Source organism: Apteryx mantelli, chromosome 6 (assembly GCF_036417845.1).
Source record: "Apteryx mantelli isolate bAptMan1 chromosome 6, bAptMan1.hap1, whole genome shotgun sequence".
Lineage (NCBI taxonomy): Eukaryota > Metazoa > Chordata > Aves > Apterygiformes > Apterygidae > Apteryx > Apteryx mantelli.
Window position 1 is genome coordinate 44,644,016 of NC_089983.1, and position 12,142 is coordinate 44,656,157.

Here is a 12,142-nt window from a genome sequence, read left to right on the forward strand (position 1 = left end):
TTAGAAGAGAAATTCATTTTCAGAAAGCTTATTTTTTCCCAACCAATTTTCCAAGCCTGATTTTGAACCTGCACAATTAATAAAAAAATCTACATTATGGCACAAGAGAAATATCATTCAGTAAAGTATTTATTATCTTAGAGTATTTTCAGACACTCTTATTAAACAAAGGTCACATTTCCCCAACTGCACAGGTTTTAAACCTTGATACTGATGGGCTGTTTCTTTTAGCTCAGTGAATTTCAATATCAGATACAACGGTGACAACTCTCAACAAAGTGTCTGAGGCTGTTGGCATTTTTGCTCACTTGCCATGCATGTTGCATCAAAGCTTAAAGATTTCACAAGGTTTGGTCTCATCTGATCACTTGTTCAGTTTTTCTGGTCTCTGTTCTTAGACAGTATTGCTATTTTGAGGGAAATCGGTACAATTGTGGCTGGATTGTCAGGTGCTAATAGCAGAGATTATGGCAGTCCTTAAAGCAAGGAATTATCCTCATCTTTCTGTGTCCTGTCAGGATGAATCAGCTGCATTTGACGTGGGAAGAAACATGAACAATCGGATGTGCAACGGATGTTCTTCTCTCAGATCCAGTGGTGGAGGCATTTGGGCCATGTTTCAGGACAGTGATCAGCAGGTGCACAGAGAGACTTGTGATGAAGCAGAATCACAGAGCAGACATGGTTGTTGTTTAGTCAGGTGATATGGGCACTGAGAAGTGCCACACAATGTTTGTGTATCATGTCACCAAACCCTGAGACAGTGAATGATGTTGGCAATGAAGTATTTCATCTTTTGGACTTTCCAGAGACATATTCAATAATACCAGTAATGGAAGAATAATACCAGTAATGGAAGAAAATACTTCGTCACGTGAGACAGTAGAAGGCAGAGCTAGATTTATGTTTTAAGTACTATATTGATGGTCATACTAAATATATTTATACACAAAGCACCCATCTGTCCATATTTGTAAATACAGGTATGTGCATAGGCCTTGTGTTTGAGAGGTGGCCATTCTGCAAACTTGCTTTGGACTTGCCAAGGCTTGGGGCTGCTTAGTACTTCCCCAGCTCCACTTGTAAAATAGGGGTCAAAGACAGGGTCTTTCTTATGCCGATCTGCCTTAAGCCCTTTAAAGGGGACATTTCGGAAGTGTGCAAACAGGTGAAACCAGTAGCACCCTAGGTTATAGTAACCTTTTCTTATGCGTTTTGTAATATGTCTCCAGGTCTGCTCTGAGCTCCAAGGGCTGCAGTGGTATGAGGGGCTTCACACGCGCCCCTGAAGATTTGCTCGTATCAGGGAGTCCCCAGGCGGCGCGCAGAGCCTTGCGGTGCAGCGCACACCCCCGACACCACGATACGACCTGCTGCTGTGTGTGTGTGGAACATGAGAAATCACATGCGAAAGAGAATTAAATAGGTGATGCAAACACTTTTGCGTTGTATTGTTAACAGTGAAAGGCCAATTAAGATATCAAATTATCACAGGGATTTCAACAAAAAGGTATAATTAGTGATAACTAAGTCAGGGAATTCATTGTTTTAAAAATGCATATAATACTGTTGTTGGTAAATCAGTATATTATGAAAACTCTTCTGGTGCTATACATTTCAGATGACAAGTTCAGTTTTGTATTTAGGATATTAGATATTTAAAAGTAATTTTTAAGATAAAAGAATAGTTAGATTTTCCTAGAATACACATAGACAAATGGTTTCAATTTTACTCTGTCCTTCAGAAGTTTTATATGTTTTCAAATATAATGACTTCAGTAGAATGAATCTGGCCTTAAGGAAGGATAAGTATGATCACAATCTGCCCCTGGTTTTAATAGATTAGATATTATCAAATAAGTGTGTCATTTTGTAAACAGAAATAACTTTTCTTGAGTTATAGAAGTTGGTTTATTGTTTTAAAATATAATTGGCTTTGAAAACAAGTATGATCCCACCTGGCAAAATCTCCATCTTTTTAATAAAAATCGTTATTTTGGGCAGTGAATAGATTTGAAGCTATAAAAGAATTTGAAAAAGGATTCTTCCCCTTACCTTCACATGTAGTTCCATTACCGCTGTATCCAGTAGGACAAGGCCCACATTTAAATCCTCCGTCTTTGGCTGGCTCACACTGCACACCAGCGAAGCACAGCATATTCGCGCAAATGACTTTCTGATGTTGCGTCCCACTGATGGTTTTTGGTAGTTCCAGATGATCTCTTGCTATGTTTTGTGCTTTTCTAATTGCTGTGGTCTGTGCTGGAAACCTTGCTTGGAAAACAGGCCCAAATGGGTGGTTAGCCCTCGGCGGAGCTGTGTCAGAAGAAGAACCTGTTAAATGAAACGAGGAAGTAAGGCGTGATGCCAAAGGAGATGTTCTTTGCTGCTCTGTTCTGGAATCTTGGGATGGTTCAGTCTTTGAGATTGGGACCCTGCTGAGCCACTTCCTAGGAGAAGAGCCATATTTGGAATGAATTTGCTGAACAGCATGTGGCCTTGTAAAGAATGAACTTGCATTTGTCTTGAGATGAGAAGAGTCAGTCCGTATTATAGCTGGTTTATTTTGTTTAAAATGAAGAGGGTTATGGGTGGTCATACTGACAGTTGCTACTCTGAGTTCTGGTTCCTCGTGTGGTAGGAAAGTCTGTGTATCACTACTAATTTTTATTTTTTCAAGAAAAGACTGTTTCTCAGGTGGTATGGACTCCATATCACTTTTTTTTACTGATGATGTCTGAGCCTGGGAAAACTTCCTCTTCATCGTAAGGGATGGAGTGCTAATGACTGTGGGCTTTCTCCCCAGAAAATACGTAGTTTCTTGTCTTGGAATCTGGGTTTGGGAAAGAAAGGAATAAATATTTCTTTGTATCCGTAAAGCATCTTCCTGGTGAGAGCCTGTAGCATCATCACTGTTTCTTTCAGCAATATCCATATGGCTTTGGGAAGATCTTGAAACTAGAGCAGAAGGGAGATAAATATATTAGTCAGACTTGCTGGTCTAGAGTTTTAAAGGAACCACAACAAATCTGTAGCTTATGAACAAACAACAGACCATGAATTCTAGACGTAAAAGAGTTACTTTATCATATATGATAGGGGCACATCTATGCCAGCTGGTATAGAAAGAACAGTTTTATCTGCTATGGGTAACAATAGAACTGGTGCACAGGGAACTGCAATACAGAAGCTCACAGGATGGTTGTTCACAATCTAGATGAAATCTGTTTATATTGGTTTAATACTTAGCCTAAGCTGGTAAGTCTCAGTGAATGTCAGGCATTACTCTTTGAGATGCAGCACTGAGTTTACAGGGGATAAATTGCAGCCAGGCCAAAACACTTGACATGTTGACTTACTAGTTTTGGCCTGCTCTTCTCCATGAATTTTGGCACTGTGCACCGTTTTGTCGTGCACCCTACAGTTCTTGGCCACCTGAGCTAATATTTATTTCTCATTAGCTGTATATATTGCAGTAGCACACTGGGAGACATTCTGCTGGACAATGTGTAGTGCAGAGACTCTGCACTGAAGTTGTTGCAATCTAGGAATAAGACAAGACATTGCAGTTTGGGACAGAGAGATAATCAGAGATGGAGAAGTAAAGAAATGATAAGACAACCCTCCTCAAGATCATGTCCTAGGCAGACTGTAGTCCCATCAAGCTGGTGTATAACTATGTAAAGTTTTTGTAGTCCTTATGGCAAAGGAGAGTTTTAGGAAAATGTTTAAAGGAGACAAATGGAAGAGCTTCGTTAATGCTGTGTACAGCTCCCTCCAGACGTGAGGGGCAGCATGTAGGAGAGACTGCTGGTTTGTAACTGTCAGCCACTTGCTACAAAGCCAGCCACCTTTTCAGCTGTGTAAGGAGAGATGATAGATGGAGAGAGGGTAGTCTGTGAAGGGCCTTGAAAGTGGAGACGAGTAGTTTGAATCAATACTTTCAGGAAGATTAATGGCCATCTGCTGACTCTAATGAATGGAAGAAGCTATTTTTAACCAGTACTGGCATACTCACTCCATAGGAAATGGAATATATTGGATCCTGAACACAAAAACCTCACTTGGTTTTAGGATTAACTCAATGCGGGGTGTACCTTTACCTTTTAAATGTAAATATTAATCACTTTCAGAAAACTCCTTTTGTTATAGAAATTAGTCACAGTTAGCATGGAAAGAGATTAAGAGACTTGGCAGAGGTCAAAAAGAAAGTTAGAGCGTTCACTAGGTCAAAGGAAATCCTGGCATCCAAAGCTACATTTATCTGGCCTGTAAACAGTGTCACTCTTCTGCAGGCTGGTGAGTTTTTATTGCCCTGAAGTATCATGTTCTAGAGTTTTATGGTGGTATTGGATCAAACTATGGACATCATCAGTAGGTAAATACATTGGATTTTACCGCACATGAATGATGAGCATAGAATGGAAGAAGGGAGACAGGAAAAGCAGGAAGGACATCAAAAATAAGAGCACGAGAAGATGGGATAAGTCAAAGGGTTTTTAAAAATGAATGAGAGAAAGAAAAATGAAAGAAATATCCCCACAGAAAGTTATAAGTAACAGATGATTATTCCTGCTTTTAGAAAACTCAGCTCAGGGAACAAGAATCAACAGCAGTGACAGCGAAGGGCTGAATCACCTCCCTGACACATTTTCAAAATGAGCCCTAATTATAGCTTTGAGCTGCTTCCATTGTATCATAATCAAATGTTTTTTTTCCTAACTAAATTTTAGCAACTGTCAAAGGGATCAGACTGACAAAATGAGAAATCTTCAGGAAATCTTCTGTTTCCTGATCAGGTGATACAGGTACAGCATACTCATTCTGCAAACAAGCTCCAGGCTTCCCTGTAAGGGGGGAACGTGCTGTTATTGGAGTATATCTATGATGCTGCAGTTTTGACATCTCTAATAGAACTATCAGCAAACAGTAATGATGTATTTTGGTTGTTTGTTCCTTATGATATGTACTGATTAAGATCCCTCATCCACTTTGCACTGGCCACCAAAGTTTTCAAGATACTGTCACAGGAACATTGGCATCGTTCGAATGTGCCTGCTTCGGTGTCCTCTCAGCTATCATTTCTTCAGATTTTTACTAATAGTACTACAGTGCAATCTAGTTAGGAATAGAATAGGATAGAATTTTTCTGGAATAACTGAAAATTTCTTTCTGCAGTTTTCCTGATATCTAAATAAGCTAAAACAAAGAAGTATACTAAAAGATTGCAGACCCAGTTATCTGTAGTCAGCAGCTTTCTCAAATCCTGTATTACTTCAATTTATTTTCCTTGCAGTCGATCAATATCTTCAGATGTATAACCCATTATCAATGCAGAAGTGTGATTGTGTGAATCTGGTTTTCTCTGTGATGCCACTTTATGATTACATACTGGACTGGATGAAAATAACAAAAAAATGACAAGGCAAAGTGCTCAGGGTTATATGATGGTACAAAAATACATTTTTACTACCTGTCAGTATTTCTTTCTATATTAACTGGGAAATGTGGAGCACTGGAACAATTGAGTTTATTTTTCACAGAAGTAGATAAGAGACTGAGAACCTGATACTTTGTTCCAACTGTGCACTGCAGGAGCACCGTTCATATCGATAGAGTTGCACCACTGTAAGCGCGGTGTAGTGTAGGGATGGATCAGGCCTTGAGAAGATAGATTCTTCTGTTGCCTCTCTATCTGGGGAAGATTAGAACAAGGGTGACAGAGGCCAGATTTCAGAGACAGAGTGTTTAACATCCCTCATCTAACTCAACATGAGTACACTTTCCATCTGTGCGGTGCAGGAGTTCCCCTTCATTAGAACCCCTTAGCCTTCAGCTCACCTACATGAGCAGACATCATGTGCCACTTGCACTAAACTCATAAATCAGAATCATCATAACCCGTATCTGGCTCGTGTTTGCCAATGCCGTAATGACATTGTTAAGGCACAGCAGATTCTGATTTCTTTTCTCACCTGAACTGCATTTTCTAGTGAACTACTTGATAGCTGTAGTTGAAGGGAATCATGTTCATTCTGAAAGTAATAAAATGACTGTATAAGCTAGTAAAAACAGCAGATCACAAACAGAGCAGAGACACTTGCCAGTCTCTTAAATCCTGGGTGAGATACCAACACTGAAACACAGAAAAAAGTCAAATGTATTTTCCCTCTTCTGAGTTTCTGGCTTTTTGTTTGCATTTGCAAGCTTTCAGAAGCAGGCTACATCCAGACCTGGATTAAGAGAAGTCACAGAAACGTTTTGACACAGGGTCCCCTTCTGTCCCCAACCATTTCTATTCCCAGAGAAGCAGCATGCATTTCATATTCTGCCTGGGACAGAGCAGACCAGGTCAGTTACCTTCTTCCTCTGTGCTGTTCACCCAGGTCTTTGCTGATCCTGGACTTACGCACCTCCGTACCTTCCCTCCCAAACAGTGTGCCTTGGAGACAGCGCCATCCTGACCAACAACTAGCAGGTGACGCCTCAAGCTTTTGTTGTAAGCTTCCTGCAGAGATCAGCAGTTATTACCTCTTCCTTGTCATGCTTTTCTGTGTAGCTGTTAGAGTTAGAATTTATTTTTTTAAATGTAAGTGTAACTTTTTCACATACTCACGAGGAAGGCACTATAAGAATTGCCATATAATAGCTGTGTTGTAATCCAGGGGTTGCTCTGTCCTTCAGTCAAATACCCCAAATCAGTCTAATCTCCAGGTGGAGACTGGTTCTTTCTCTTTAGTAAGATCATCTGGCTGTGGTCTTTTTTGCCTGTCACTTCAGAATATTACGGCACCTTTAATTCTGATCAGGTTACAACTCCTTCAGAATTCTGTGAGTAGTTTAAGAATTCATCTCATTATTAACACAATTCAATAAATTTACAATTTGTGTAGCTTTAGAGCTATTAACATTTAGTAGTACATGCTGTGTAGCACATTCCTCATTCAGAAGAATGTCGACAGAGGAATGCTCTTCTGACATATTACACTATGTAGGTCATCATTTAAAATTTGAAACATCTACCAGCACATATGTCTTATTTAAAATGTCAAGAGAGAACAGAAAAATTACACTGGTCTAAGAAGTCTTGTTACCAGAGTATTAGGGATCATTCCATTTATCTCTCTACTTCTCCCCTTTTTTTTTTCTGCATTTACTTAGTAAGAGAGGGGAAGTTGAGTAGCTGTCATTAGGAGATCCTAGGGAAATTCTGTTTTTCCATCAACTCTTAATCTGCCTTTTTTCTGATTAAATTCTGGCATAACTTTCTTCTCTGTTGAGAGTTTGTTCAATTCCTACTTCTTCCCTTTAGCAATCCAAGCATACCCTACATCTTCCTTCTCCCAAATATTCAGAAATAAAACTTCAATTCTCCCTTTCTTAAGCATCCAGAATTTTCTCACATTCAAACAGTGCCCAGACGGGTTGAAAGTCCCAATGGTCAAAGTCCCTCCCCTACGATCAATAGCGGTAACTCCCTGAATACCGAACTGGAAAAGTCACTCAACTCCTTTAACTGAGGTACAGTTTTGACTTCCCAGGCTTTACAAAGGATCTATTTCCACGCTTATTTTTGTAGAAACAAAAGCTTTTTAAAGACTAATTGAGATTGGGATGTTATTATACGTTTAGATAATAACTTCAGAGATCAGGATCATTTAGATAATAGCTTCAGAGATCAGGATCATTTGGCTCTTTTTGATGTCAAAAATTGAAAAGTCAAATGCGTTGTGAGAGCGTAAGAACACAAAACATAATCTAAGTAAGCACATGCAAAAGTTAATCTCCACTTTGAAAAATGGGGAAACAGAGAATATCAGTAATAACCTTTATCTAAGAGATGCCCAGGTCGGCCTGGGATTCACAAATCAAAAAAAGATGAGGAGCCACATGGAAGCCACTAGCTGTGTACAAGCAGATAGAATAAACCAGCCAGGCTGTTTAGCTCCTGCTGGCCTAATGCAGCTAGACAGCTTGTAGACTTAATATGCCTTAAATCCAGACACATCAGCACATGAGCAAAGCAATCGCACGACTCTGTATCCATCTGTACAGGCGTATTCAGTCTCAGTAAAATCTGTGCTCTCAAACCCTCACTTCTGTGATCATTAAGTTTACTTACTTGTTTTAACGATGAAATTAAAAGATGAACATCTAATTCACTATCCCTGAGCTATGTCTTGGCCTCATAGAAAATGAGGTTGTGTTGCTGATACTGCTACCTGTGTAACTTTTCTTCCCTGTTGACTTATGAACAATAATGAATATTCTAAGGAGTCTGCATTACCCAGCAGCTTTTGATTATAACAATTCCTTCCTGTGCTTCAGACTGTTTTGTTTGTCAAATGTGGCTGCAGCTGTACATACGCAATTCTTTAAAACCATTCATAATTTGCAATGCAAATTTGTTTTGTGTCTATGAAATACAAAATCATACTGCTCTATCACAAAGCTTTTGTGAAGGAGAAAACCTGGGATCTACAGCCAGTTCACACACTAAACTTTGTTTAAGAATCTCTCTGTATTCGGAGTAAATAACTGCCAGAAACGTCAACAAATGAATCTATTCTTGTGTCTGCTTCTGTGTATTTATCATCTGTGATCATTTAATTGACTATCATTTATGGACACCTGGAAGCATACATACTCAAATCTCTTAAATAGTGAATTTTAAATTAAAGTTTGCAATAGCGTTGTCATATTTTGTCTAACTTCGGAGGACTCTGCTTACCTTAGCATAGAGGCTATGCTATGTTACAGTGCCTGTAGGGGTGGGGAAACTCAGAGAAACATTCCCACTGTAGGAAGTGGATCGTTCAGTAGATAGTCTCAAATTTCTTGAATTAGTGGTGCCTGACAAAATTAATTCTTTAAATGCCTTCAGCATGGACAGGAAGTGGAATTCTCATTCCACTATTTTGATGTGATTTTTACTATTCTGAAATGCCAGTGCAGCCTTGATTTCACCCCAAACTTCTAAAACCACAACCTAGAGAACTGATGCAAAGAAAGGTCATAGAGCCAGACAGTGCTCTAGACTGCACTCATGCAGCAAAGTCTGGTGTGAAGAGGAAATCGTAAGTCAGGCCATACTCATCTGTGGAGAATCGAAGGAGTTTGGCTGTGTGACACTAGACTCTGTTTGGACATATGCTTCATGGGACTGCGGCGTCAGTTTTGCAGAAACTTTCCCCCCTGTTGATTTGGGTCTAACTAAACCTGCATAAACAGTGCCAGTATAGACATCATGGTGAGTCAAGTGCTACTGTTTAAACACGGTAGCCTGTAGTCAGAAGAGCAGATGCTGAAAGGTGAAGTGCTGTAGCTGAACTTGGCAAACTCTAGATATGAATCAGCAGAAGAATGGAAATGGGAGCAGAAAAAAAGGCATGACTACATTTGTTAATCACAAGATGACTCTGAGCTACCAGTATGCTATGAAAAAGGCAAATGGTTCTGGGATAGGTCAGACAAAGTATGAAGAGTAAAAATAGAAGAATACAGAAAGACCTAGCCATTTCTGGTCACTTGTCAAGAAAGATGATCTCAAACTGGAACATGATCAGGGCAATGAAAATATGAAACAGGCACAATTAAGGATGTCTTGTCATACCAAGAAAAAAAAAGTGTCAGAAGGGAGCAAGATTGCTTTCTAAGAATATTCAGGGAGAGTCAGGAGAAGAGGGGAGAGAGGCAAAATATCAAGGAGGGAAAAAGTGTTTAATTGAACAGTTGAATTGAAAAGATCAAATCAGAAGAAGAACAAATTTATCATGAATAGATTAGCTATGAATGAAAAATATATTTCTTTTCACTGGAAATTTGAAAAAGTTCCCAGCTACCAGAGGAGTGATATTTTGGACATTTCTTGCAGTGAAAGAGTGAAAACAAGAAATCCAGCTTATTATAAGATGGAGAATGATAAATGTGTTTATTGTGGCTGCTTATAGTAGTGGGGAGTAGACTCTCTGATCAAGGCGGTACTTTTCCTGTTCTGGATGTTGAAATCCTGTGTGAGTAAACAAGAAAATATCAAAAGGAGACAATCTGTTTGCTCATGTCTCATTAAAGACTGTGTGCATTTGTTTGCCTCAATCTATAGTTCATTTGCGTGTAGATTTTCAAATATAAAATTTTTAGGGTAACATAATTGACATTTTAGTTCATTAATTGATGTGTTTAAACAAAATGAGATCAAAGATTCTGAGATGCTCAGTCATTAAGCAAACAGTTCATTAATATAGCAATGATATTATTGACTCCATGTCAGAGAACATTTTGTGAAGTATTTGAGGTATGTTAAGGAATACATACAGTTCAAGCTGATCCCTTTAATACTCAAGAAATCCCAAAACAATGCATTTGAAAGGTTTTGCTTAGATATAGCCATTTCCTTACAAGCAAGATGATTCTATTCATAAACCCTTTTCAGTAGAAAGCATCGTAATTTAGGGATTTAGAGAATCTAAAAATGTAAAGAATTGGGTATTAATTCTGCCTTGGTTTAGATTCATTTAAACCAGATGTTCTCCTCAGCCTTTAAATCACCTACTCCTTTTTACGTGTCCTGAGTAGATAATAGTAGTGTGAGGCTCTCTAAGCTAGATTTCCAGAAGGAGATTCAATTTTGAATGTAACAGAAAAGATTTTAATATGCAGCTTATCTTAATACATGGTACTTCACGTAATATACAGACCTGCATTCCAAGGAAGTATCCGTCAGCTTTCAGTTAGTACAATTCATGGGACAATAGATCATATGGAGGCAAAAGTGCAAGGACTTTTCAAGAAGGAAATGAACACAAAGATAACTTTATAGAAAAATGGGCCTTTGAGGAAAACAATGTAGTTTGTGCCCTCTGTTTGCAGACTCTGTTTTTTTACTTTCGTGATGTTTTCTGCAAGTTTTCAATAGAAATTTTGAAGTCAGAGTCACCAGAGATTGCACTTGTAAAAATTGGTGTGAGATGCTAGCATGCACCACAAACAAGGACTTTGAATCTGTAGCTTTTCCTTAGCAATACCTTACTTGGATTGTGTATGGAAAATTATAAACAAGCTATGTTTTTACAAACAAACTGTGTTTTCTCAAACACCTCTCCTAGCAGTTTGTTTTGAGACATCATGGAAACCCTCTCCCCTCGGAGTGGAAAAAACTCAACACGTTTGATGTGCTCTAGCCCCTCTCGCAGGAGACTCACCCCTGCCCATTCCTTGTTCTGAGGTTTCCTTCCATGCTCCTTACATCCACTGGGTCTGAACCACTCTCTACTGCAGCTCTTGGAAGTGCTCTTCCTGTATTTTTCTGTGAAACCCCAGCTAACAAAACGGCAAGTGAAGAAGTATCGTTCTGTTTCAAAACACTGTGGATCACCCACTCAACTCCCTCGTAACCATTTTAATGCCCTTTCTTTCATTATCCCTTGTCCATCTTTCTGATCTAAGCTTTTATCCTTTGTCTTTGTGTTCTACCTTCTCCAATTATTATTTGAGTCTGCAATTGTATTATTTCAGCAGCTGTAAAGAGACCGTTAAGATAGAATTCTTAAAACTAAATTATATTTTCTGTTCAGGAATTGGCAGTATATTTTACTTCTGCTTAATGATGTGAGAGATGGAAAAAATAATAAAAACTATTCTTGTCTGATGATGCCTCATGGGCCTTCTGACTCTCTCCTGGCTTCAACAGGTTGATAGATGTATACAAAACAGGTTAAATCAAGACGGATCCTGTCTGAAGCATCCCTGTCTAATTCTCTGAAACATCTGTGTAGAATCATTTAACTAATTTAACTAATAGATTATATAAAAAAGGTTCATAACATTTCTTCAAAAAAACCCCATAATATTTCTTTAAAGAAAAATAGCTTAAATTTGAATATTTTACTGAAATTCTCCTTTTATTTGATTCAAGATGTAAATGGTCTAAAATTACAATTATGTTGTTTTGGGCTGTAAACACATAAAAATGAGTTACTTTACATATGAAAGCCAAGAAACAATCTCAGCTATGCCTTGCTGGAGAGTAATAATGAATCTCTTTTAATATCATAAAAGCACATATAAATACCCTCCGTGAAATCTTGCTTTTATTGCCGTTCTGCACAATTTCAAGTGATTAGGTTGACAGCTATCCATAGGT

The 12,142-nt window shown here is 38.6% G+C and overlaps 1 protein-coding gene across 1 annotated transcript in view; it reads right to left on the reverse strand.

Moving 5' to 3' along the window:
- LOC106498452 (von Willebrand factor D and EGF domain-containing protein-like) overlaps window positions 1–12,142 on the reverse strand; it is a 189,550-nt gene that overhangs the window by 45,976 nt on the left and 131,432 nt on the right. Inside the window, exon 21 of the mRNA XM_013959682.2 lies at window positions 2,056–2,958. Coding sequence (XP_013815136.2) covers window positions 2,056–2,958 — 903 coding nt within the window. The remainder of the gene's footprint in view (window positions 1–2,055; window positions 2,959–12,142) is intronic.